At 47.6% G+C, this 25,925-nt stretch overlaps 4 protein-coding genes and 1 non-coding gene across 8 annotated transcripts; 3 read left to right on the top strand and 2 right to left on the bottom strand.

The window, feature by feature from the left end:
• Positions 1–3,689: 3,689 nt before the first annotated feature.
• On the top strand, positions 3,690–6,228 carry LOC101065462 (E3 ubiquitin-protein ligase TRIM39-like). Its single transcript, XM_003972718.3, has one exon. It carries the CDS (start codon positions 3,815–3,817, stop codon positions 5,489–5,491), a length of 1,677 nt encoding a protein of 558 aa, XP_003972767.2. The 5' UTR covers positions 3,690–3,814; the 3' UTR covers positions 5,492–6,228.
• Positions 6,172–18,045, bottom strand: LOC105417733 (23 kDa integral membrane protein-like). 2 transcript variants are annotated; one of them, XM_029825813.1, is made up of 9 exons: positions 17,942–18,045; positions 8,065–8,130; positions 7,780–7,905; positions 7,438–7,512; positions 7,271–7,366; positions 7,067–7,167; positions 6,918–6,999; positions 6,764–6,847; positions 6,172–6,552 (listed from the first exon to the last, which is right to left on the bottom strand). In XM_029825813.1, exons 2-9 carry the CDS (start codon positions 8,113–8,115, stop codon positions 6,430–6,432), a joined length of 738 nt encoding a protein of 245 aa, XP_029681673.1. In that variant the 5' UTR covers positions 8,116–8,130; positions 17,942–18,045; the 3' UTR covers positions 6,172–6,429. The 2 variants fall into 2 exon arrangements, with proteins under 2 accessions (XP_029681673.1, XP_011611497.2); XM_011613195.2 differs by lacking the exon at positions 17,942–18,045 and adding an exon at positions 8,515–8,627.
• trnag-gcc (transfer RNA glycine (anticodon GCC)) lies at positions 17,435–17,505 on the bottom strand. Its single transcript has one exon. It is a non-coding gene; the product is annotated as a tRNA-Gly (tRNA).
• Positions 18,046–19,979: 1,934 nt separating the features above from the next.
• Positions 19,980–20,520, top strand: LOC115246666 (golgin subfamily A member 6-like protein 6). Its single transcript, XM_029825669.1, has 2 exons — positions 19,980–20,191; positions 20,283–20,520. The coding sequence occupies exons 1-2, from the start codon at positions 19,991–19,993 to the stop codon at positions 20,361–20,363; spliced, it is 282 nt and encodes a 93-aa protein (XP_029681529.1). The 5' UTR covers positions 19,980–19,990; the 3' UTR covers positions 20,364–20,520.
• Positions 20,521–22,129: 1,609 nt separating this feature from the next.
• Positions 22,130–25,439, top strand: LOC115246688 (uncharacterized). 3 transcript variants are annotated; one of them, XM_029825793.1, is made up of 3 exons: positions 22,153–22,188; positions 22,414–22,568; positions 22,671–25,439. In XM_029825793.1, the coding sequence occupies exon 3, from the start codon at positions 24,056–24,058 to the stop codon at positions 25,097–25,099; it is 1,044 nt and encodes a 347-aa protein (XP_029681653.1). In that variant the 5' UTR covers positions 22,153–22,188; positions 22,414–22,568; positions 22,671–24,055; the 3' UTR covers positions 25,100–25,439. The 3 variants fall into 3 exon arrangements, with proteins under 3 accessions (XP_029681652.1, XP_029681653.1, XP_029681651.1); XM_029825792.1 differs by lacking the exon at positions 22,414–22,568 and having other exon boundaries at positions 22,130–22,188; positions 22,618–25,439; XM_029825791.1 differs by having other exon boundaries at positions 22,414–25,439.
• The last annotated feature ends 486 nt before the right edge of the window (positions 25,440–25,925 follow it).

Genomic DNA, 25,925 nt, shown 5'->3' with positions numbered 1-25,925 from the left:
CCGGGATGTTGATTGCCTTCATCATCCTCTTTGTCCCCCGTTGACATGTGGAGCCAGGTCTTGTTGAGACTGAAGGGGCGGAGCCAAGAGAGGACCATCCAGTCTGAGGAGAACCTTCAGCCCAGATCCTTACCTGTGTCAACCTCCTTTTTCTTTTTAAGTTTGAAATGTCTGTCACACACATCCCCAAAGTAGAAATACAGGATCTGTCTCCCTGCAGTGTGTGTGTGTCTGTGTGTGTGCATGTGTATGTGTGTGTGTGCATGTGTGTGTGTGTGTGCATGTATTTGAGACATGGTGTTACGGTGAGTTGCGTCACTTCTCCACAGGATGCCCTGGTGGACTCTGAATCATGAGCGTCTGTCATGGAACGTCACCTTTGGTGTTTTTGGGGGCGTGGCCTCACTTGTCATCTTGTGTGTTTCTGTACAAACTATTTCAGGACCTTTTTTAATGGACAGAGTGTGTGTGTGTGTGTGTGTGTGTGTGTGTGTGTATGTGTGTGTGTGATAAGTGTGTGAGTGACAGGTTTCAGTTCCTCATTCCCTCATGTTCCTTTCTAACCTGATGATCTAATCTGATTAATTCTCTTGGTGTTTCCCACTGATGCTTGTGGGCAGAGCCTAGCAGGGAAAAGGGGCGTGGCTCACATGCATGTATGTGTTGGCGGGTGTGTGCCTGTGTGTTTGAGTGTGTTGCCCCCCCCCCCCATGTGGCATATTTACGGTCAGGATGGGGGCAGTGGTCTGCAGGTGCCTTGGTTCCCCTGGTGGGTGGCGGGCCCCAGGCTGACGGTGGTGTGCTCTCTTGGATTTCTGGGACCTCTTTCCCGGCGCCTGGGGTGCCGTCCTCGATCATCTGATGATGCTGCATTTTTCCGCGGGGGCCCTGCCGGGTCTCCTTTGCTCATCTGCCCTGGGGGTGGGACCGTGGTTGACCAACCATGGTTGGCCCTTCGGTCTGTCCTATCCTACAGGGGTGATTGGGTATTCTGTCTGTCTGCTGCCTGGATCAGTGTGTGGTTGCAGCATCACACACACACACACACACACACACACACACACACACACACACACACACACACACACAGAAGCACACTTTAACTGTGTACATGGCGACTTGTCCATATGTGCATACATACAGTATATGCGTGTGGTTCTAAGTCATTAATAATTTTGGTTGTTTTTATTTTGTTTTGTTTGCTAGATTGTTTTTATCTGTTAACTGTATTTGAGCTGTGAGTGTTTGCTACTTTGTGGGTTCCCCGGCAGTCAGGTCAAGGAACAGCGAAATCTGTCTGAGACAAAGAGGCATCCAGATGCTAAAGCCGCTGCCTCACTACAGGACAGGACGAGGGTTAAAAGCAAAAACAAAAAAAAAAGGCAACTCTGTGGATCCACCTACTGCATCAAGGGCTCCGGAGGAATTGTGGGGTGAAGCTAGTTAGCTTAGCATGGCCTTCTGACCTGTAAATGTTGATTAAATGCTTCTGTGAAAATTTGCAGTAATCCCACTGATGTTTGAGCTGGATTTAATGGCAGATGAGGTGGATTAATTGATTGGGGGTGTGGTGGTGGTGGTGGTGATGATGATGATTAATGAAACATTTCTAGCTGCCATCAGGTCTCATTTGCAGTTAATTTATTGGAACCTGCTAGGATTTAAGACACATCACATCAGTCAGAATGAGTCATTAACACAACCACAAGAACAGAGATAAAGTTTTGTTATCGTTTAACAAGTTGATTAGAATATCCTGACTGTTCCGTCCAGCTCTATTGTTCCACTGCTACTGTGCTTAAACTCATATTCATCCACCGCTGCAAATAGTCCCCAACTAATGAACATCAATTGTCCAAACGAGGGGCAGATGATACGAATGAAAGGATTCACAGAGAAGTGTGTGTATGTGTCAACAGCTCATGAATTACTGAGTTCCATTTACAACTTTTTGTCCCCATGGCAACTGACCCCACAGGGCAGGAACACACTGAAAATATGACAACAACCCTGCAGGAAACACAAACAAACACAGCAGGCGCATGAGTGTGTGTGTGTGTGTGTGTGTGTCAGAAAAACACCGCTTCATGTTTTATTTATGTATGTTTCAAACGGAGCAACAGAGCCCCCCGGTGGTCGATAACGGACACAACCTGAAGTGTTTCCCGAGATTTCCACTGCAGGAGTTCCTGGTAAATACTGGAGGAAGGAACTTTACAAAACCAGCCATTCCTTTCACTTGGACCTCTCAATGACAGTATCAGACTTTTGACCACTGCATAATTATGCCCACTTGAGTTTTTTTCCTCATTTCCTCGTTTCCTTGGTTAGGGCCTGTAAACTTCCTGTAGATGGCTTCAGTGGCCCCATCCCCGGGAAAAGTCCCCAGAGCTCCTGCAGTGGAAATGCAGCTTTTCTTTCTTTACCATCTTGTTGCTGCTCTTTTTAGCAATTAAAGGTTTTCTATCTTTTCTGAGTTTTTCCTTCTCTGGCTGATGAAGAGCGAGAAGAGAAAAACTAGACAGAAAATGACTGAACTTCACCTCCAATAATCAGTAAAATCAGTAAAATGCTAACAATTAGCATCTGTCATGTTAGCCGAGCCTCGATGTGGACTTGCTTCACCTTTGACCTGTCTGTCATTTTTCTGTAGTTTCATCCTTTCGTATTCATCTGGTCTCACTGTTTATCTCATCTCTGATTACCTGTCTAATTACCTGATTAATTACTTTCTGATTAGCTCTGATGTTCAATTCAGTCTTATTGTATTCCTGCTTTCATTAAAAACGCTTTTTGCAGCAACCACAAAGATCAAACTGGTTTTACTGGTTTCTGCTGTCAGCTCGTTTATTTCCTCCCTCCTATTAGCTTATCTTTGCTCGAACTGGTTTCTTCAAAGAACCTCCAGAGGTCAAAGGTCAACATTGCTTGATGAACGTTGCTGGGTTTAAAAAAAAAAAAAAGAAAATCAGATCAGATCAGATTCAGATCTGATCTGATTTTCCCTCCTGACAGTCCGGTCAGTTGCTTCTGCCGACTTCCGTGACTGAATAAACAGGAAGTTGTTCTGCATCCTGACAAAAATAAAAATAAAAACAGTTTTCTGATGAAGCATCTGATTTCTGTTTCACTTTAATGAAGATTTAATGGATAAGACGCTCACATGTCAGCTAGCATAGCCGCTACACAGCCCATGGCTACAGTCCAGGGTAAATTATATAAACACACACACACACACACACACACACCCTTGAAGGTCTGACTTTGTGAGGACCTGTTTAGACATAAGTCATTCTCCTGACCGCTGACATTAAAGCAAACCTCAGTGTGAACCTTAAAACACACCTGTGTGAGGACCAGACACAAGCTGATTGGGAAAAAACCTGTTCAAGAAACTATGTGGTCTGATAAAAATGGTTCTGAATTTCCTGATTCAACAAAAAAAAACCTCAAAATGTTTCATCATTGTTCTGATTGATCGTGTTTGAACAAAAACAACAGAAAGCATTTAACCCTGTCAGGGGAAGGGGGAAAGGAGATAAATGAACAGGTGATTCACCAACAAAGAACTGAGCCAGAAGACAAAACCACCCACCTGAACTGGTTTACCTGCAGGAGGGGGCGGAGCTTCAGCGGCACAAAGGGATGTGAGTGTTAAAAGAGGTTAAAAGAGAACAGGTCACGTCAACAGTGAACAACAGCCAGGAAAGGGAGACACAGAGAGAGCGAGGGACATAGAGACAGAGAGAGAGAGAGAGGGAGGGAGCGCGTGGCGTCTTTGTCAGGACTCAGCTGATCCCGTTGATGTCGGTTGATGTTTCTTCTCCCTGGGAACTTCCTGTCTGATCCGTGTTGTCCTCAGGTGGTCGCCATGTCATCTCCTGGCTGCCTGCTGACCGAGGACCAGCTCCTGTGCGACGTCTGCCTGGACGTGTTCTCCGACCCTGTCACCTTGCCCTGCGGACACAGCTTCTGCCGAGCGTGCGTGGAGCAGCACTGGGAGGACAGCGTCCAGCGCCACTGTCCCACCTGCAAGGAGACGTTCTACGGACCGCTTGAGCTTCAGCTCAACAAGTTCATCTCTGATGTGATTCTGCGCTTCAGAGGAGCTCAGAGGGACCCGCAGCTCGCCAAAGGAGGTGACATCACCTGTGACATCTGCAAGGAGCCCAAACTGGCGGCGTTGAAGTCGTGCCTGGTGTGTCTGGCGTCCTTCTGCCAGAGTCACCTGAAGCCTCACCTGAGCGTGTCCCGCCTGAAGCAGCACCAGCTCACCGACCCGATGGAGAACCTGGAGTGGAGGATTTGCCCCAAACACGAGAAACCTCTGGAGCTCTTCTGCAGGACCGACCAGACCTGCGTGTGCATGCTCTGTCCTGTCCACGACCACAAGTCACATGACATTGGCCGGCTCAAAGACCAGTACGAGAGTAAGAGGGCAGAACTGGAGAGGCAGGAGGAGGAGATCCAGGAGATGATCCAGGAGAGGCGGCGCGTCGTCCTGAATATCAGGCACGCCATCAAGCTCAGCAGGGGCGCGGCTCAGCGAGAGATGGCGAACGGCGTCCAGGTCTTTGCCACTCTGAAACGCTCTTTGAGGAGAGCGGAGGCGGAGCTTGTTGGAACCATCGAGGAAAGGCAAAAAACAGCAGAGACGCAGGCGAAAAACTTCATCCAGGAGCTGGAGCAGGAGCTCTCCGAGCTCCTGACCCAACAGGTGGAGGTGGAGCAGCTCTTGGACACTAAAGATCACCTCCACTTCCTCCAGAACCTCAGGACTCTGAAGTCCTCCAGCACCAAAGATTGGACGGCGGTCAGCGTGAATCTGCCGTCGCATGAGGGCACATTGAGGTCGGCTGTGGACCAGCTCCATCAGACGCTCAGTGAGGAGATGGAGACGCTGGTCGCCGAGGTGGAGCTCAACCACCTCCGGCAGTTCAGCGTGGACGTGACCCTTGACCCTGACACAGCGCATTCGGCGCTGCTGCTGTCTGAGGATGGGAAACGTGTCCATCACGGGGTCCGGAGGAGGAACCTCCTGGACAACCCTGAGAGGTTTGACCCCTGCTGCTGCGTGCTAGCTCGCCAGGCTTTCTCCTCCGGCAGCTTTTATTTTGAGGTTCAGGTCCACGGAAAAAGCCGGTGGACGGTGGGCGTGGCTAAAGCCTCCATCCAGAGGAAGGGCGTGGTCCCGCTGTGTCCTGCAAATGGCCACTGGTCTGTGTGGTTAAAAAATGGAACCCAGTATGCGGCACTTGTCGGCACTCCTCGACCTCTGACCCTGAGGTCGACACCGCGGAGAGTCGGGGTCTTTGTGGACTTCGACAAGGGTCTGGTGTCCTTCTACGATGGGGACACGGCAGCCGTTCTCTTCTCTTTTACCGGATGCTCCTTCACAGAGAAACTTCTCCCCTTCTTTAGCCCCGGCATCAATGACGACGGCAAAAACTCCACCCCCCTCGTTATTCTTAATTCTACCGAGTCCAGATGACGCTGGTCCAAAAAGCAGAACCAGAACTGTTGGCAGCCGGGGGTTCGCAGATCTGACCTGTTCCCGTGGAACTTCTGCGTAGGCACAACACAGAGCAGATGTACAGGAGGCTAATGCTAGCTGCTAGCAGCCAGAACTGTTCCATTTCCTTCAAACCTTCCCCGTTTACTAGCTTAGCATTAGCTTCTCATTTGCAATGCAACACCTTCAGGCAACTTAGCAGGAATTCACATCGGTTATTTAACTTATTGTGTTGCCGATGGTCAGACTAGTTTAACAGCAATGTTTTGTTTTTTTTCGTTTTTTTTAAAGCCTAAACAGAAAAGACAATGTTGCATTTGTCACCATTACACTACAGAAATGTTTGCTGCTGGTTTTTCGACATTCCAAATCGACTCAGGTTGTTCTTTTGTTGGCGCCAAAACCTTTTTAAGGAGTGAGACTTAAGTTCTTAACTTATCATTGTTTTTAGATCTCATATGAAATGTATGTTGCATGTTGATTGTTTGCATGCTAACTTATAGCCGCAGCAGAATTAAAGTCTGGTGTCAACTTTAATTTTGATTAGAATCAAAAATGAACAAAAAAAAAAAGAAATTCTGCTTTTTTCCCCCCCTCAATACGATAATCTTTCACATCCTGTAAGCTCTCACCAACATGCTAGCAAACATATCTCTTAGTAAAATGTAAATATGAATGTTTTTATTGTTTATTTTACATAAACAGATCAGACCCCCGCAGGTCTCTGATGCCCCCATCTGGTCATCTTGCCGAACTACAGCTGAAACTATTCAAATAACTTTTGCTTTATAAATAACTCCACTTTTTCAGGTTTTAGTCTCTGATTTTTCCAAATGACGCCACAAACGTCAGTGACGTCATCATTGATCCGAAGTTTGGCGACCTTGTCCCAGTTGGTGGGGGGGGGGGGTCGCAGGTCAGGTCAGGGACGGTTTGGGCTCATATGTGACTCGGTTGAAGTCGTCCACTCTGACCTCCACCGGTGGCTTCGTCCAGTATTCCTCCAGTGCCAACGCCAAACACAGAGCAATGGCCGCCATCTGACCACGAGCCAGAGAAAACATCCAGGTTAGCGTTAGCATAGAAGTCTAAATGGACAAACTGAGACCAAAATTAAAATTCAGACAAAAAAAACCCTAAAAACCGGCTGGAAGTGACTGTTTCTATGCTACATGGCGAGGAGTTTTCCTGCACTCTGCCAGGTGCTGCTTCCTGTTGGGCTGTGACATCATTTCCTATTAGTGGCCCTACCGTGATTGTGGCGAAGGCCGAAATGATTCCGATCCGGAGTTTGATGGGAAAACTCAGGTAATTCTTCAGGATGGGGCCGCAAGGCTGCACAAAGGTCAGAGGTCAACGTCAGCAGAAATAGCTGCTTTCATGTGAAAGTGTGTTTTGACGGAACCTTGGCGTGGACCCAGAGCGTCCCTGGGGTTGGTTGACCCGGTTGATGGTTGCGTTTCGCCATCACACAACGGTGATCTGAGCTGAAACACAAACGTCTCCGTGAGGTTTCAAAATCCGTTTGAGTCTTTTTGAACGCAATTTTCTCACATCTGCTCGGACGCCGGGCGGCCGACGGACAGCGTGCAGAAACAGGAAACAGGAAGTTCATTCTCCCAGTCCTCGGAACTTCTCAAACCACAACAAGAATCCTGAAAGTTATTTATGCCAGTGTTATTTTTCCTCGAAAAGACACTTTAATAGCACAATGGCAGAGAATACCGAGATTCTGATTATTCTGGGATGCTTGGTTACCGACAGCTGCAGTTTGTTGAGCTCCCTCTGGATGTACGGGTCAGCCCGGTGCAGCGGCGTCACGTTCAGAAACAACTCATCGACGGCGCCGTCCATCTGCACAAGACGGCGATGAGCGAAGATCACGATGTGATCAGTTAAGCATCAGGATGCAGACAGGAAGTTACCTGAGTTTCAACCTGAACCAGCGGCGCCGCAACGACCATCAGAGCCACGAACTCCACCAAGGCCAGAACTGAAAACTGCAGGATACGACTGCAGGTTAACCCACCCACACTGTGTGGATGTGTGTGTGGGTGTGTGTGGGTGTGTGTGTGGGTGTGTGGGTGTGTGTGGATGTGTGTGGATGTGTGTGTGTGTATGTCTATATGTGTGTATATATGTGTGTGTGTATGTGTGTGTATGTATGTGTGTATATGTGTGTGTATATGTGTGTATGTACGTGTGTGTATGTATGTGTGAATGTGTGTGTGTACGTAAGTGTGTGTGTGTGTGTGTGTGTGTCTCACCACCAGCAGCAGCAGTTTCAGGTCCAGTGTTGCTGCACAGACGCCCATAAGCGACAGAATGACGGTGAGGGGACCGAACACCTGCAGGACCAGTAAACCATCGCTACTGGACAACTGGTCAAACAACTGGGAGATGAAGACAGAAGCCACCGAAACGTTCACTCGTTTTAATAAAGTTTCGGGAGGTTTTTACTGAAATTTTTCGAGATGCTGCTAATCTGGCTAATAAATAGCACAATAGCACAATCAGCCATCAGGGGCAGCAAACAACAGTCCAGCTGTTACCTCAGCAACTGGTGTGTTTCCATCACCTGAGGAGAATCCAACGCCGATCATGACAACACCCGACACCTGAAAACAGGAAGTCGTTACCGGCAGCAGTGTTTCTTCAAAATTGTCATTTCCTCGAGAGACGTCATCAGCTGTCAGTCCCAACCATCACAGAACCTCCCAGAATAAAATAGCATCCCTGATGCTAACATGCTAACAGCTACAGACACAAGGGGGCTAAAACCAAACAGAAGTGACGCCATGTTTTAACTCAGATTTCTTATACATATTAAAAAAAATTATTCAAAATCTATTTTAAGAAATTAACTTTCTCATGAAATTAGGTTTGTGACCCCAAACTTTCCATTTTCACATTTTTCTGCTAAATCTCTCAAAAACAGACCTTCAAACATCTGAAGCTTAATCAAAATAATCACATCAGTTAGCAGTTAGCAGTTAGCTCACCAGCAACAGCACAGTGACACAGACGGCGAGTCCTCGTATGTAACTTCTACAGCGAGTCATGATGGCGACTGAGGAGGCTAAAATAGGAACAGAGCTCAAGAGTGTGTGTGTGTGTGTGTGTGTGTGTGTGTGTGTGTGTGTGTGTGACAGAGAGAGATGGATGATGTTTAAATCTCAGGAGTGTTTGGCTGCAGAACGTAGAACATGACCAAGTTTGGAAGCTCAGTTCTTCTCATCAGCAGCAAATTTTAGCATCAAAGAGAACAAAAACAAGAACAAAGAAAATCAAAACAGAAACTTTTGCTTCAAAGATGGTGTCTGTTGTTCTGTTGTTGATGTTCCGATGGACGTTTAAAGTTGATCTTCAGGCTTGAGAGATTCAGGAACCTTCTGATCCAGAAAGTTCCACAGATGTTCCACAAAAACTTTTACATGAAGAGTATGAATTAATTTAATTAAAGACAAACATTGTTTTTGGATCATTACATAATTCTGTGATTTAATGTTTATGGAAAAATGTAAAATACTAATTTACAATATTAAAAGTAAATAAGATAGTTTTGATTTTATTTTCTAAAGTAAATGATAGATTTTGTGATCAAAATTGAAACATTTTGTTGTTTGTTGACAAAGTAAAGAAGAAAAGAATGTGAGCGAGTCATAAAATGTATCTAAAAATAACTGTGTGCGTGCGTGCGTGTGTGTGAGTGTGTGTGCGCCCGCGTGTTTGGGGGCATGTGTGTGTATGTGTGTTTGTGATTGAGTGTGTATGTGTGTATATGTGTTTGATTGTCTGCGTGTGAGTTTGTGTGTATGTGAGTGTGTACGTGTGAGAGAGGGTGTACGTGTGTGTGTGTGTGCCCACGCGTGTGTGAGAGCGATTGAGTGTGTTAGCGATTGAGAGAGTGTGAATGTGTGTGTGAAAGAGTTTGTGTATGTGTGTGTGTGTGTGTTCTCTTCATTGTGAATAGTCTACAATTGTAGTTCACTGAACCGCCTGCGGGGCGCTGCTGTTGAAACATCGCAGACAAACTTCCTGAAGTTTGAAGGTTTATCGTAACAAATGTGACAGATTTAAGGTTTGTATAAACACACGGGACATACATGAAGCAGATCTCACTAAGGCCAACAAAGCCACAAGTTTTATTACTCCGAGAGGCGGAAAAATACGTCCCAGGAACGGGTGGAAGAAACGAGTCACGTGGTTTTAAGCAAAAGTCTTTGGGGAAAAGTCTTTAAACGTGGAGTTCTTGTCATGATAAAAAACAGAAAAAACTAAATTTAACTGTTAGCTTGTGCGATGAAATGACATCACAGTTAGAGAAGGAAACATTGATGATATTGATTAGACATTTTCAGAGCAAAAAAATCCCTGCTAATATGATGTTAGCTAATTACTCGTTACTTTTTCCACCTATTTAACGTGGTTATGTTTTTATTTAGTTTTTGCTTTGGGGCTGATGAATAATTTACTGGCTTTACAGGCTGTTTTTGACAGAATCAGCGCTGTAACAGTTGAATATTGAAAATTACCAGTTTTTTTCATGTGTATAAACTCAAAGCCTGACAAAAAAGGACATTAAAGGCACAACATCAAAGACAAAAACTCTACTCCTAAACATAAATCCTAATATATTAAAACTATCTACTTATGCTAGTGAAACAGCATAACATAACAGAATAACAGAACAGAAGCTGCTAAAGTGATCTACATTTTAAACATAAAAGTAAGAAGAGGAAGGCCAATGGAGAAGATACAGAAGCAGAACAAAGAGCTGCGGAGGTCAGTGACGGAGCTTCAACATGAAGTCAGGCAGCTAAAAGAACAGCTGGCTGAGAAGGACGAGCAGTTGAGCCGGACCATCAAAAGGCGCCAGATAAGAGCAGTGGCTCATGTGGACGCCCTGACCCAGCTGAACCAGGCCAGGGCTGATCTCACAGTGAGCCAAGAGAAGTGCTCTGATCTGGAGGAGAAGTTGCAGAAAGGACCCAACGACAGCCACCAGAGTCCGGAGCACAGAGACCACGTCAGAGGACAACAGACTGAGAAAGTGGAGACGAGTAACATAGAGCTCTCCAAGAAAGAAGAGGCTCTGAAACTGCAATTCTTAGAAAAAGAGCAGCAGATGCAGGCGTGGATGAGGCCGAGGCTCATTAGCATGCAGGAAGAATTCCAGAGGAAGCTCTTGGAGGAGAGAGAGAAGGACCAGCGTGAGATGCGTGAGAGAGAGGAGAGACTGAGACAGCAGCTTGAGAGAGGGATGAGGGAAGAGAGGGACGACTGCTTGAAGAAGCAGCTGACCACGTTGATTGAGTCCTGGCAGACCGAAGCTCAGCAGTGGAGAAACCACCAGTCAGAGCTGGAGGAGAAACTCCAGGAACAAGAGACCCTGCGCAAACAGCAAGAGGAGGAGAGGAAGCAGGAAACTGAGCGCTTCCAAGAGCAACTCCAGCAGCTTTGGGTAAGCAGCCGCAGATTTGTCCTGTCACTCCTGGTTTTGGAGGTTTAAATGTGTGGATGTGAAAACTAAAACCAATTCCTCCTTTCAACAGAACTACATTGTAAAGAAGAAGAAGAAGAAGAAAGGGGTCTGGAGCAGGATTCTAAAATTTTGGAAAGCGTGAACTCCAACACCTTTCCTTGCTTCCTTTTGAACTGGTCACAGCTCCCTCCACCCGTTTCCCTCCTGCCCTCAGTAGTTTTCCACTCTACCTGTCAGCCACTCCCACCTCATCAGGCCAACTCCACTCACCTGTCGGCTCCGCTGCAGCTCATCCCAGACCCGCCTGTCTTCATCCTGCCCGCCTCGCCTGTTCCCCAGTAAACCTGCCTGCTTTCTGTCTCCGACCACGCACTCTGCCTCCGTGGCTCCAGCTATAATCTGCTTCCCCGGCTTCGACTCCTCTGCCTGGCCTCGACTCGTCTGCCGCTCGCCCCTCACGGTACCTCTGCCTTGCCGCCCGGCTCTGGACCCTCCCCTCGGCCCTTCCACCAAGAGTAAACCCATTCCCTTCCCCTAATCCTAAACCCAGAGACTCCTTCAGGCCACTGGTCTGAAGAAGACTGTTCCCCTGAAATCACGGGGCTTCATAAATGCAGAAGTTGTCCTGGAAAAAATGTTCTATGTATCTAATGGTTTCTAGTTTTTGGGGATTTTTTATGCTGAAGTAATTCACAACATAATTGTGGGATCCTAAAATGAGTTTTTTTCCATTAATCAAAGAATTTAATAATTTCAGACTGCTCAAATGATTTGCATCCTTATTTAAAAATGTAAAAAATGCAAACACTCTTTGAATCCAGCAGAATATGTAGGTGTTCACACCCCCTTGTGTATCTGCTTTCATTTATTTTACGCAATCTGTCATTTTTGCCATTTTCTGTTATAATTAAAATACATTGATATTTTATTGTGCTAGCCATTTTACCATTCAATCAGTGCATCCTTTTAAGTCCATCTCCAGCAAAATAAACAATTACCACAGAAATAGGACACACTGAGCTTTTTTAAATGTTGAATAGGTGTAATAAAATTAAGTTAGAGCAACTGAGTGGGACCACAGATGCTTCAACAAGACAGGAAAGTCAGAAAGAGCTTTCAGTTGATGTGTCGTAGGCACATTGGGGGTAGATTTCTGATGACTTAATTGCTGACATAATTATTCAACTAAAAGACTAAATACAATTGGAGAAAAACAAAACTAGCATTCCCACTAGCGCTGCTGTTACATTGGCTGGTTCTACAGAAAACTGTCTTTGATGCGCTCTGATGATGAACGGTTCTTAGGCAGCTTCTCCAGCCATCGAGGGTTGTCAGCAAACCAGGTCTTTCGACAGGCCTTGCAGCAGATTCACAAGAAAAAGATAAAATACTGCCCACTGTGCCAATAAATACTTGAGGTCTTCCCACACCTGCAGAAACCACCAGAGGATGAGGACATCTTTGGAGACATGGCAGATTGTAGTTGACTATAGAATAATGTAAAATAACAGCTTTATAAAATAACAGCTTTATAAAATAACAGCTTTTCTGCCCCCGCGGCCCGGATCCGGATCAGCGGGAGAAAACGAAACGAAAACAAAAGGAAAATAACAGTATGCACAGTAACTTTGGTAAAGACGTGTTCCATGAAAATTAACATGAACTCCTAATGCCATTCTCATGAGAGAATCAGAAATTGGGGAAAAGGCGCCTACTAGCGGCCTAAAGTATATTACATCTGTAGTGGTTTAGCACTACCATCGAGAATGAATGAGGTAGAGGGTTCTTGTTTGTTCATTCGTTTTCTCCCACTTATCCGGATCCGGGTCGCGGGGGCAGCAGCTTCAGGAGGGATGCCCAGACAGCCCTCTCCCCGGCCACTTCCATCAGCTCCTCCGGGGGGACCCCCAGCAGCTCCCAAGCCAGGCGAGAGATGTAATTTCTACACCTAGTCCTGGGCAGGCCACGAGGCCTCTAAAGGGAGGCGTCCGGAAGGCATCCTAGCCAGATGCCCAAGCCACATCATCTGACTCTTGATGTGGAGAAGCAGCGGTTCTAGCAGCTCCTCCCGGATGTGCGAGCTTCTCACCCTATCTCTAAGGCTGAGCCTGGCCACCCTGCGGAGGAAACTCATTTCAGCTGCTTGTATCCGCGATCTCGTTCTTTCGGTCATCACCCAACGTTGATGGCCATAGGTGAGGACTGGGACGTAGATCGACCGGTAAATCGAGAGCTTTGCCTTCCGGCTCAGCTCCTTCTTCACCACGATGGATCGGATAAGCGCCCACATCACTGCTGACGCCGCTCCGATCCGCCTGTCGATCTCACGTTCCATCCTGCCCTCACTTGTGAACAAGAACCCGAGATACTTGATCTCCTCTGCCTGGGGCAGGACCTCCTCCCCAACCCGGAGAAGGCACTCTACCTTTTTCCGAGCGAGGACCATGGACTCTGACTTTGAGGTGCTGATCCACATCCCTTCACACTCGGTCGCAAACCATCCAGCATTTGTTGGAGGTCCCTGTTCCATTGAACAGAAGAACTACGTCATCCGCCCACCGAACTCAACACCCTCCACTCCCTGGCTGCGGCTAGAAATTCTGTCCATAAAAGTTATGAAGAGAACCGGTGACAAAGGGCAGCCCTGGCGGAGTCCAACCCTCAATGGGAACGATTCCGACTTACAACCAGCTATACGGACCAAGCTCCTGCTCCTTTGGTACAGGGACTTGACGGCCCTTATCAAGGGACCTTCCACCCCATACTCCCGGAGCAACCCCCACAGGAGGGGGACCCGGTCATAAGCCTTTTCCAAGTCCACAAAGCACATGTGGGCTGGTTGGCCAAACTCCCAACTCCCCTCAAGCACCCCAGCAAGGGTAAAGAGCTGGTCCGTGGTTCCACGACTGGGGCAAAACCCGCATTGTTCCTCCTCGATCAGAGGTTCGACTATCAGTCTAATCCTCTTTTCCAGCACCCTGGCATAGACTTTCCCAGGGAGACTGAGGAGTGTGATCCCCCTATAGTTGGAACACACCCTCTGGTCCCCACTCTTAAAAATAGGGACCACCACCCCGGTCTGCCATTCCAAGGGCGCTGTCCCCGATGTCCACGCAATGTTGCAGAGGCGTGTCAACGAGGACAGCCCTACAACATCCAGAGCCTTAAGATACCCCAGGCGGATCTCATCCCCTCCCGGAGCTCCACCGCCAGGCAGCTGTTTCACTACCTCGGCAACTTCCGCTCCGGAAATTGGATGGTCCACCTCCTTGTCATCACTCGTCACTCTGTTCCACCTTGAGGATACGTGTTGGTAGGATTTAGGAGCTCCTGGAAGTATTCCTTCTACTGCCGGATAATTGCCCCAGGAGATGTCAGGAGCTCCCCACGCACACCTAACACGGTGTGGGCGAGTTGCCGCCTGCCGCCCCTAAGGCGCCGGACAGTTTGCCAGAATCTTCTTGGAGCAGACTGAAAGTCTTCCTCCATAACATCACCGAACTCCTTCCATGTCCGTGTTTTTGCCTCCACGACAGTCGTGGCCGCAACCCGCTTAGCCAACCTGTACCGGACAGCTGCTTCCGGAGACCAACAGACCTGCCATGACCTGTAGGCCTCTTTCTTCAGCCTGACGGCTCCCCTCACCTCTGGTGTCACCATCGGGTACGGGGATTACCGCCACGACCAGCACCAGCGGCCTTGCAGCCACAGCTCGCGACAGCCGCCTCGACAATGGCAGAGCGGAACATGGCCCATTTAGACTCAATGTCCCCTACCGCCCTCAGAACATGATCAAAGCTCTGTCGGAGGTGGGAGTTGAAGACCAGCCTGACTGGTTCCTCCACCAAGCGTTCCCAACAGACCCTCACAAGCGTTTGGGCCTGCCAGGTCCACGCAGTGGCTCCCCCCCACCACCTGACCCAGCTCAACACCAGGTAGTGACCAGTTGACAGCTCTGCTCCTCTCTTCACCCGAGTGTCCAAAACATATGGCCGCCGATCAGCTGACACGACTATAAAGTCAATCATTGACCTACGGCCCAGGCCGTCATGGTGCCAAGAGCACCGGTGAACAACCTTATGTTCGAACATTGTGTTAGTTATGGCCAAACTGTGACTAGCACAGAAGTCCAATAACTGAACACCACTCTGCTTCTGCTCGGGCAGACCGTTCCTCCCAATCACGCTGTCGTTGCCCACGTGAGCGTTGAAGTTTCCCAGCAGCACGATGGAGTTACCAGTTGGGACACTGTCCAGCGTCCGTCCTAGATCCTCCAAAAAGGGGGGGGACTCTGAACTATTGTTTGGTGCATACGCACAAATAACCATCAGAACCCGTTCCCTGATCCGAAGGCGCAGGGAAGCAACCCTTTCGCTCGACCGCGAGAACCCCAACGTTGAACTAGAGAGTCTGGGGGCAAGCAAAAAGCCCACCACCGCTCTCCGTCTCTCACCCTGAGCAACTCCAGCGTAGAAGAGTGTCCAACCCCCCTCAAGGACTTGGGTTCCTAAGCCGACATTATATGTAGAGGTGAGGCCGACCATATCTAGTCGGTAGTGCTCAACCTTCCCCACAAGCTCCAGCTCTTTTCCCGCCAGAGAGGTGACGTTCCATGTTCCAAAAGCCAATTTCCATAACCGAGGATCGGACCGCCAAGGCCCCCACCTTGGTCCGCCGCGCAATCCACACTGCACCGGACCCTTCATGCTCCTCCTGCGGGTGGTGGGTCCACTGGAGACGGGAGTATCCACATAGCTGGTTCGGGCTCGGCCCGGCCTGGCCTCATGGACGTAGGCCCGGCCACCAAGCGCTCGCCATCGAGCCCCAGCCCCAGCCCCAGGCCTGGCTCCAGGGTGGGGCCCCGGTAAACCTCCGGGCCGGGTACGCGGCTTCCCTTTTAGATGTTCCATGATGGGTCTTCTGAACCACCGCAGCATGATGCTGAAAAGTTAATTCATGCTTTTGTTACTTCCAGGCTGGACTATTGTAATTCTTTATTATCAGGGTGTCCAAACAACTCTTTAAGAAGCCTCCAGTTGATCCAAAATGCTGCAGCCAGAGTTCTGACAGGTATTGACAAAAGAGATCACATCTCCTGTAATGGCGTCACTTCATTGGCTGCCCGTTAAATTTAGAATAATTTTTAAAACCCTTCTTTTGACCTAAAGGGTCCTCAGAGGCCTCGCTCCATCCTACCTGGAGGAGCTAGTGATACCTTACCAGCCCAATAGACCGCTCCGCTCTCAGAATGCTGGTCTACTTGTGGTTCCCAGAGTTTCTAGGAGTAGAATGGGGGGCCGAGCATTTAGCTACCAGGCCCCCCTGCTATGGAACCAGCTCCCTGTCCAGGTACAGGAGGCTGACTCCATCGCTACTTTTAAGATCAGACTTAAAACCTACCTCTTTGAAAAAGCTTATTGTTACTAATTCTGTAGTTCCAGTTACTATCATAGACAGACAAATTATCATATTTAGGGGGTCGTCTAATCGTTAGGTCACATCTTAGCTATGCTGCTATAGGCCAAGGCTGCCGGGGTCCAGAAACATGATCACCTGACAGGCCTCTGTCACCCCACTGGGTCATGGTTTCCTCTCCTCTCCTCTCCTCTCCTCTCCTCTCCTCTCCTCTCCTCTCCTCTCCTCTCCTCTCCTCTTCTCATCAAGCAGACTAGTTATGCTGATTCCTGTGTAGTTTTTCTGCTTCTCCCCCCCCTCTATTTATTTACAGGTATCGCCGCCTTCGGAGCTGCATGATGACCTCCGGCCCCGCTGACCCGTTGTATAGTGTATTTTTGTGTGTGTTTCTGTGCTCTGTGCCTCCCCTCCCTCTCCCTCTCCTCTCCTCTCCTTTCCTCTCCTCTCCCTTTCCTTCTCCTCTCCCCCTCCCTCTCCTTCTCTTCTCCCTCTCCTCTCCCCTCCCCCTCCCTCTCCTTCTCCCCTCCCTCTCCCTCTCCTCTGCTTTCCTCTAGCCCTCCCCCTCCTTCTCCTTCTCCTCTCCTCTCCTCTCCTCTCCTCTCCTCTCCTCTCCTCTCCTCTCCTCTCCTCTCTCTTTACCCAGCCGGCCATCAGCAGGAGGGTCCTCCTACATGAGCCTGGTCCTGCTCAAGGTTTCTTCCTGTTAAAGGAGAGTATTTTCCTGCCACTGTTGCTTGTCTGGGGTTAGGTCCTGGGATTTTGGAAAGCGCCTTGAAACAATTTTGACTGTAAAAGATGCTATATAAATAAAGATTGATTTGATTCTTTGTCTGACCCTTCACCTAGGACCAATCTGCCTTGGGAGACCCTACCAGGGGCAAACTGCCCCGGAAAGCATAGCTCCCAGGCTCATTAGGGTACGCAAACTCCTCCACCACGATAAGGTGATGGTTCACGGAGGAGTATAGAGGGTTCTCATATGATCAAATTCAATAAAACATAAGAATAAGACAAAAACATGTTGCATTGGCCGGGAATCGAACCCGGGCCTCCCGCGTGGCAGGCGAGAATTCTACCACTGAACCACCAATGCATAAATAAAGCAAAAAAAATGAAATTTTTAAAGAAACTGAACTTAATACTTAACCAGACTTAACTTAATTCTCAACTATAAACGAGAACAAAAGCGTTCAAAATACTGGCGTCTCTTGGATAACTATGCTGCCATCTAGTGGTCAAATACAGGTATCTACACGCATAAATTAACACGCACTTCACGTGGTAATTAACGATATAAAGCTTGGACAGAAATCGTCACACACTTAACAGCTTAAATACGACCACAATAACGTCGTGTGACACTAAATAAAGGGTATAATCCTCAGAACAACCATCGTAATGCAACCACCCAATTAACAAGCAGAAACCCAACTACCAAACATAACAACATAAAGCAATAGCCACTAACCAAACTATAAATACGACACAGTCAGGAAAATGGCTTAAAATTCGTCTGTGATAAACAATACCGTCCGAACTTCATCTGGGCCGTCTCTTCAGGCGATGAAGACAACTGGCTCCGCTCTGACGCGTTCCCAATTAACGCTGACCAGTGTGGCGCGCTCAGCGCCCCTCACTGCGCATGCGCTCAGGCTGTGACCCTTGTTTTCCTTGCTGTGACCCTCGTATTGCTGCATTATTACCTCCATTACCCCTGTGCAAGCTGACAACTATTTATCAACCCTCTTTCCCAATAAAACACAAATTTCTGGCATAAAGAATAATAACTAACGCGGTATGCTTGTGCAGATTGTGGATTGAGAACAAAAATCCCATCGTTTCCTTTATTTAATAAGACGTCTACTGTAGCGTTATGAAGGCTTAAGTACTGCGGAAAACATGTACTACAGGTCAGAAAGCTCCCGTTCCGTCCGAGTGTGCCTTTTTTAAAGACCCTAACAGTTAATGTTGTGTTCATCCAACAGTTATTGTACACATCAGTGGATAAGGAGAGATGAGGAGAATCAACAGATCATAGTACACTGACGCTGGGGGTGTCATACCCCTATATGGACACACGGGGGCGCTGAAGTCCACGACATATGTCAACCTTGGGCATTTCGTTTCAGGCCCCGATTTACACACTACAAGTTCTGGGTCTGCGCAAGTATTTATGGACCGGAACAGTAAGACAACGACTGCATGTCATACGCACGACTTCTGTTTCAAGTCGGGCAGTACTTTTGTAAAACGACCCTTCTTGCTAATGTGAACATTGCTCGTTGAGCAGCGCTTGGAAGTAGTGGTCCTCCTAAATCAGTGTTTTTTCCTCTCCAGGTCCAGTCGATTGTGGAGAGGGTGATACTGTTCCTGCTCAGTCGGGTTGTGGACAGATCTTTGGATGAGAGCGTGTGTTTCTCCCTGCACCCCCGCACCAAAAGCTGCAGCCTGTTGTGGAGAGACGGTCACCGTCAAACACAAAGGTGTGATGGTGGGTGTGGGAGGGAAGCGGCAGTTTTACAGTCTTTCACAGAGAAGGTAAGCTCCAGCTACATGTATGGGGCAGACCGGTGCGTAGGGATGGGCGGGGCTTAAAATGTGTAATTGCTCTCACCGCCAATGCATTTAGGCTACTGTCCTGATTAGTTGGATCTGCAGAGTATGTACTGGAAGCCAATAAATAAAATTCCTGAACAACATTTAGGGCTTGTTGTTATTGATATGCTCCGTAAGGTATCCCAGAGAGGGCTGCTAAATAAAACACCTGATTATTGAATTCATGATTGAGCTCCCATTTTTCTTTTCAGGCAGCCTCTGTGACACCTGGAGTGGTCAGGGTACTTGCTGCCTGGGTTTGGACACGCCTGGTTCAAAGCCTGACATAAAAGGCACAACATCAAAGACTAAAACTCTAGTCCTAAACATAAATCCCTATATACTAAAACTATCTACTTGTGTTAGTGAAACAGCATAACATAACAGATATAACAGAACAGAATAACAGAACAGAAGCTGCTAAAGTGATCTACATTTTAAACATAAAAGTAAGAACAGGAAGACCAATGGAGAAGATACAGAAGCAGAACAAAGAGCTGCGGAGGTCAGTGACGGAGCTTCAACATGAAGTCAGGCAGCTAAAAGAACAGCTGGCTGAGAAGGACGAGCAGTTGAGCCGGACCACCAAAAGGCGCCAGATAAGAGCAGTGGCTCATGTGGACGCCCTGACCCAGCTGAACCAGGCAAGGGCTGATCTCAAAGTGAGCCAAGAGAAGTGCTCTGATCTGGAGGAGAAGTTGCAGAAAGGACCCAACGACAGCCACCAGAGTCCGGAGCACGGAGACCACGTCAGAGGACAAAAGACTGAGACAGTGGAGACGAGTAACATAGAGCTCTCCAAGAAAGAAGAGGCTCTGAAACTGCAATTCTTAGAAAAAGAGCAGCAGATGCAGGCGTGGATGAGGCCGAGGCTCATTAGCATGCAGGAAGAATTCCAGAGGAAGCTCTTGGAGGAGAGAGAGAAGGACCAGCGTGAGATGAGTGAGAGAGAGGAGAGGCTGAGACAGCAGCTTGAGAGAGGGATGAGGGAAGAGAGGGACGACTGCTTGAAGAAGCAGCTGTCCACGTTGATTGAGTCCTGGCAGACCGAAGCTCAGCAGTGGAGAAACCACCAGTCAGAGCTGCAGGAGAAACTCCAGGAACAAGAGAGCCTGCACAAACAGCAAGAGGAGGAGAGAAAGCAGGAAACTGAACGCTTCCAAGAGCAACTCCAGCAGCTTTGGGTAAGCAGCTGCAGATTTGTCCTGTCACTCCTGGTTTTGGAAGTTTAAAAGTGTGGATGTGAAAACTAAAACCAATTCCTCCTTTCAACAGAACTACATTGAAAAGAAGGAGAAGAAGAAGAAGAAGAAGAAAGGAGTCTGGAGCAGGATTCTAAAATTTTGGAAAGCGTGAACTCCAACACCTTTCCTTGCTTCCTTTTGAACTGGTCACAGCTCCCTCCACCCGTTTCCCTCCTGCCCTCAGTAGTTTTCCACTCTACCTGTCAGCCACTCCCACCTCATCAGGCCAACTCCACTCACCTGTCGGCTCCGCTGCAGCTCATCCCAGACCCGCCTGTCTTCATCCTGCCTGCCTCGCCTGTTCCCCAGTAAACCTGCCTGCTTCCTGTCTCCGACCACGCACTCTGCCTCCGTGGCTCCAGCTATAATCTGCTTCCCCGGCTTCGACTCCTCTGCCTGGCCTCGACTCGTCTGCCGCTCGCCCCTCACGGTACCTCTGCCTTGCCGCCCGGCTCTGGACCCTCCCCTCGGCCCTTCCACCAAGAGTAAACCCATTCCCTTCCCCTAATCCTAAACCCAGAGACTCCTTCAGGCCACTGGTCTGAAGAAGACTGTTTCCTGAAATCACGGGGCTTCATAAATGCAGAAGTTGTCCTGGAAAAAATGTTCTATGTATCTAATGGTTTTTAATTTTTGGGGATTTTTTATGCTGAAGTAATTCACAACATAATTGTGGGATCCTAAAATGAGTTTTTTTCCATTAATCAAAGAATTCAATAATTTCAGACTGCTCAAATGATTTGCATCCTTATTTAAAAATGTAAAAAATGCAAACACTCTTTGAATCCAGCAGAAGATGTAGGTGTTCACACCCCCATGTGTATCTGCTTTCATTTATTTTACGCAATCTGTCATTTTTGCCATTTTCTGTTATAATTAAAATATATTGATATTTTATTGTGCTAGCCATTTTACCATTCAATCAGTGCATCCTTTTTAAATGTTGAATAGGTGTAATAAAATTAAGTTAGAGCAACCGAGTGGGACCACAGACGCTTCAACAAGACAGGAAAGTCAGAAAGAGCTTTCAGTTGATGTGTCGTAGGCACATTGGGGGTAGATTTCTGATTACTTAATTGCTGACATAATTATTCAACTAAAAGACTAAATACAATTGGAGAAAAACAAAACTAGCATTCCCACTAGCGCTGCTGTTACATTGGCTGGTTCTACAGAAAACTGTCTTTGATCTGCTCTGATGATGAACGGTTCTTAGGCAGCTTCTCCAGCCATCGAGGGTTGTCAGCAAACCAGGTCTTTCGACAGGCCTTGCAGCAGATTCACGAGAAAAAGATAAAATACTGCCCACTGTGCCAATAAATACTTGAGGTCTTCCCACACCTGCAGAAACCACCAGAGGATGAGGACATCTTTGGAGACATGGCAGATTCAACAAGACAGAAAGTCAGAAAGTGCTTTCAGTTGATGTGTCGTCGGCACATTGGGGGTAGATTTCTGATGACTTAATTGCTGACATAATTATTCAACTAAAAGATTAAATACAACTGGAGAAAAACAACAAAACTAGACTGGATTTTAGTTTTTGGGGATTTTTTTTATGCTGAAGTCATTCACAATATAATTGTGGGATCAAAATGAGTTTTTCTATTAATATAGTAATTCAATAATTTCAGACTGCTCAAATGATTTGCATCCTTATTTTAAAATGTAAAAAATGCAAACACTCTTTGAATCCAGCAGAAGATGTAGGTGTTCATGTAACAGGGCCGTTGTGTTATAATGCGTTATAAAGCGTTTATAATTACACAAAATATGGTCTGTTACATGCTCAGCTGTCAGAAATATACAGTAGCATTTCCGGTCTTTAGTGGCGGGTTTGGGAGCTCCGGCCCGCATTTCTTCTTCTGTGGTGCCCCTATAAAAGTGATGGCGATCCCTCCGCCTCCCCCCTTTGGCACATCACTCTCATGGGAGAGGTGCGTGTCTCATTTTCCATTACGTCAGTTCAGATTAGTTACGTTTGGTTCTGTGTTCATCCGCTTACGTATTCTGATTGATTGTTTAATGTGTTTATTTATTCATGTTAGAAATACAATAGAAACATACCAGCACATAAACATGATGTTTAGACAGTGTTGACCGCTAGCTTACCCGCTATGACGAGTCGCGCTAATGTTCGTCTTCCCGCCTTATCTGTCTAGGAACTGGAGCGGGCTGTTAACTGTCGACCAACGTTATTATTTGTTGCTGCCAGGTATGTGACTAGTTGTCTGCCCTTTTTTCACATTACTCTCATGGGAGAGGAACTGGAGCGGGCTGTTAACTGTCGACCAACGTTATTATTTGTTGCTGCCAGGTATGTGACTAGCTGTCTGCCCTTTTTTCACATTACTCTCATGGGAGAGGAACTGGAGCGGGCTGTTAACTGTCGACCAACGTTATTATTTGTTGCTGCCAGAATAAAGAGAATCCTGGACACGAGAGTCTCATTAAAACACAACGCAGAGTTCCACCAGTTACACTTGGTGCCGTTCGACCCGTCCGGACTCCGGCTGCTCCCGATCGGCTGCTCTCGCTGGGTACCGTCGCGGGATTCTCCGTGAGGCTGCGCCGCTGTGCCCTGGTCGGTCCGTATGGAGTAAACTACTGTTTTGGATCGTCAGAGGGGCATCTTTCTTTTTTTTCTTCTTCTGATTATTACACTGATTACACGTATGTTCATGTTATCCATTTTGGGGCTTATGGCAAAGTAATTGGGTGTCCCTTAGCATTTTCATCCAGTCATTTATTTTCACACTGTTCCTTTTGGTGATATAAACCCCCCATTTGTGTCCTGTATGATGTCTGAGCTACATTAGATGGGCCGTGGTGGCACTTTTAGTTTGGGGAGGGGTCAGTCATGTTTTACATTTGGGGGGTTGAGGCCAGTAGCCCCCTGTAACTTTGACTGTACTGGTGACCAGTTAAACATGAACCCACCGTTAGTCCCTGCTGCTAGCTCAACTCCTGTTGATGTCCAGTCTCCACCTACTCAAGTCATTACAACAGAGGCTCCTAGCACTATGATTACAGGTTTAGCACAACAAATTGGTGAGAATATTACTGCTAACCTCCATGCTATGCACCAGCCTACACCCTCCCAGTTACATCCCACACATAGCCAGCCTTCCAGCCATGTTGATACATCCCAGCTGAAGGTGGTTGTCCAGTCTGATACCAAAGCACCTCCCTATTACAAGGGTGACCCGACAGATGTGTTCTCTGTTCAAGAATGGGTGGACATGATGAGATGCTATCTGTCCCAGCAGAGCTATGACACACCTGATGGAAAGTTTAACCTTTTACTGTCTAGACTAAGTGGCAAAGCCAGGGATGTGGTAAAAATGTCACGACGCTGCCGCCAAGACTTGTGTGGTGATGAGTTGATTGTTCGAAGTCCTGAAGCGCAATTTCGGCGAGCTGCCGTGTTCCAACCTGCCAATGAGGGACTTCTACAACACAGTGCCAAGAGTGGGTGAGGATGCTATGGATTATTGGATCGCCTAAACAAGTCCTTTGATGCAGCTGATGAGTGCCTTCGCAGGCGAGGCAGACAGGTGGAAGACCCGAGTGTGGAAGTTGTCATGATGTTCATTTCTCATTGTCCTGATCCCACCCTTGCCTTGTCATTCCAACTCAAGCCTCTTGAAGATTGGACTGTGGCTGAGGTGCAGAGTCGCTTAGACAGTCACGTTGGTAGGGTCAGAAGGGTGGTCGTTCATTCTCAACACGCTATGAGTGTAGCTGACATTTGCATATAACTGTACTGTCCATGAAACCACAGGGTTTGCAACATTCTATTTAATGTTTGGGAGGGTCCCCAGGCTGCCAGTTGACCTCATGTTGAAGAGTGTTCTCCAGGACGACACTGTTTGTGTCTATGCCACTTACGTCAAGACTCTGGTGGATGACCTGATCTGGGCCATGCTCCAAGCTCAGCGTAGTAGCACCAAGGAGCAGAAACATCAGTCACATCAGTATAACAAGAGAGCAAAAGGCCTGCCTCTGTCTGTTGGGGATCAGGTAGTTGTGGCGAATAAAGGTGCCGGGGAAAAACGGAAGCTTGCTGACAAATGGGAGCCGGTTGTCTACACGGTGGTGGCCTCAAAACCTGCCCTGCACATCTACCGAATCAGAGATACGGATGGGAATGAGCGTGTGGTACACCGCAACCTCCTCCTTGAGGTGGACTTCTTACCACTGGATGTGGCTTTGGATGGTGCAGCTGAACCTGTGGACTCTCTGGCTGGTGTTGCTTCTGGACCTGATCTGCATGAAGCTAAGATGGGCCCCTCTTTGGCTGGGTCCGGCACTTCTTCCAGTATCTCTGAATGCACATCAGCGTGGGTCCAGCAACTGCCCCCGCCTGTGTCGGAATGTGATGCTGAAGGTGGATTTCCTGATGTCAGTGTTCCTCAGCATTCCCTCACGGAGTCCACCGTCCCCTCCCCTGCTGTCCCTATAGAGTCACTTAGGGATAACCAACGTACTCCACGATTTGGCGGGGTCATTAGGCCAGTTTCTCGCCTGATCGAATCTATGACTCAGGTTACCTCACTTTTTGGTACCTGTTCCATCTCCTGTCATGATTGTGTAGTTTTCTGTTGTAAACTGTACTTTCATTGCATTTGGGTGACTGCCGTTTATGGCTGTTTTGTTTGTTTGTTTTGCAACTGTCCTTTGTATTGTTGGTATGATGTGCACTGCCATGCCTTAAACCCCAGCCACCTGTGGTTGGGCAGCCATATTTTCCCCTTGAGACCTAAAAGGCATCTCTACTGTATCTATGGAGTTTTCAACAATGTTGTTCTGACTTTGAACTCTTTGAAGAGGCAGCCGTCGAGCTGATTGTGTGATTGTGGCTGATCTTGTATTTGGGTGTTGGGAGGGTTTCGGTGTTTTGTTTTGTTTTTTTTGCTCTTTTGGTTTTGTGATTTTGTGTTTTTTAGCACAATCGTGTAGAAATAATAGAATGTCCAGTTCGGAGCTCAGGATCAGTATAATTTATTCCCTTTATCTTCTAAAGAAGAACTTAGTCTTTTGTTCCTTTTCACTGAGGAGTTGCTGCAAAGACAAAGGTCATTTATCAGATTAAAAAATGTGACATCTGTCAGAAGTCAGAACCACAGAAGAAGGTGGAGGCAGCTCACCTGCAGCTGGACGATTCTCTCGGTCAGGAGTTGGATCTCCTTCCTGTTGGAGGTCTCCTTTTCCTGCGAGATCTCTTCATGGTTCCTCTGGGTCTCAGGCCAGATCACTTCTTTCTCCAAACTCTGTGTCAGGTCTGACATTATCTGTTTGGTTTGGTTGAAATTTTCACAGACCTCCCTCTGGAATCCCTCCTCTTGATTCTTGGTGTCTCTGCTCCTGATCAGCCAGCTTCTTGCAACATTGTTCTTCAAGACTGGCACATTTTTGTTCTTCCTGCTTTAGTGCAGCCTGCGTGCTGCTCAGCAGGGCCAAGGTGTCCACGTGAGCCTCAGCGAAAGTTTAGAATCCTGCTCCAGACCCCGTTCCTCTTCTTCTTCTCCTTCTTTTCAATGTAGTGCTGTTGAAAGGAGGAATTGGTTTTAGTTTTCACATCCAAACTTTTAAACCTCCAAAACCAGGAGTGACGGGACAAATCTGCGGCTGCTTACCCAAAGCTGCTGGAGTTGCTCTTGGAAGCGCTCAG

The sequence above is a fragment of the Takifugu rubripes genome, chromosome 18 (genome assembly GCF_901000725.2).
Source record: "Takifugu rubripes chromosome 18, fTakRub1.2, whole genome shotgun sequence".
In the NCBI taxonomy this organism is placed as follows: Eukaryota; Metazoa; Chordata; class Actinopteri; order Tetraodontiformes; family Tetraodontidae; genus Takifugu; species Takifugu rubripes.
The sequence above is the reverse complement of the archived record's forward strand: the minus strand, read 5'-3'. Positions and strand labels throughout refer to the sequence as shown.

Bases quoted from the DNA above. Each gene is read 5' to 3' on its own strand.
- LOC115246666 (XM_029825669.1), top strand. From the start codon at position 19,991: ATGAGGGAAGAGAGGGACGACTGCTTGAAGAAGCAGCTGTCCACGTTG. The intron at 20,192-20,282 runs GTAAGCAGCTGC...TCCTTTCAACAG, and splicing joins AGCAACTCCAGCAGCTTTGG to AACTACATTGAAAAGAAGGA.
- LOC101065462 (XM_003972718.3), top strand. From the start codon at position 3,815: ATGTTTCTTCTCCCTGGGAACTTCCTGTCTGATCCGTGTTGTCCTCAG.
- LOC105417733 (XM_011613195.2), bottom strand. From the start codon at position 8,574: ATGACTCGCTGTAGAAGTTACATACGAGGACTCGCCGTCTGTGTCACT. The intron at 7,000-7,066 runs GTGAGAAAATTG...TTTGTGTTTCAG, and splicing joins CGCCCGGCGTCCGAGCAGAT to CTCAGATCACCGTTGTGTGA. The intron at 6,848-6,917 runs GTTCCGTCAAAA...ACCTTTGTGCAG, and splicing joins CGCTCTGGGTCCACGCCAAG to CCTTGCGGCCCCATCCTGAA.
- LOC115246688 (XM_029825792.1), top strand. From the start codon at position 24,056: ATGTTTGGGAGGGTCCCCAGGCTGCCAGTTGACCTCATGTTGAAGAGT.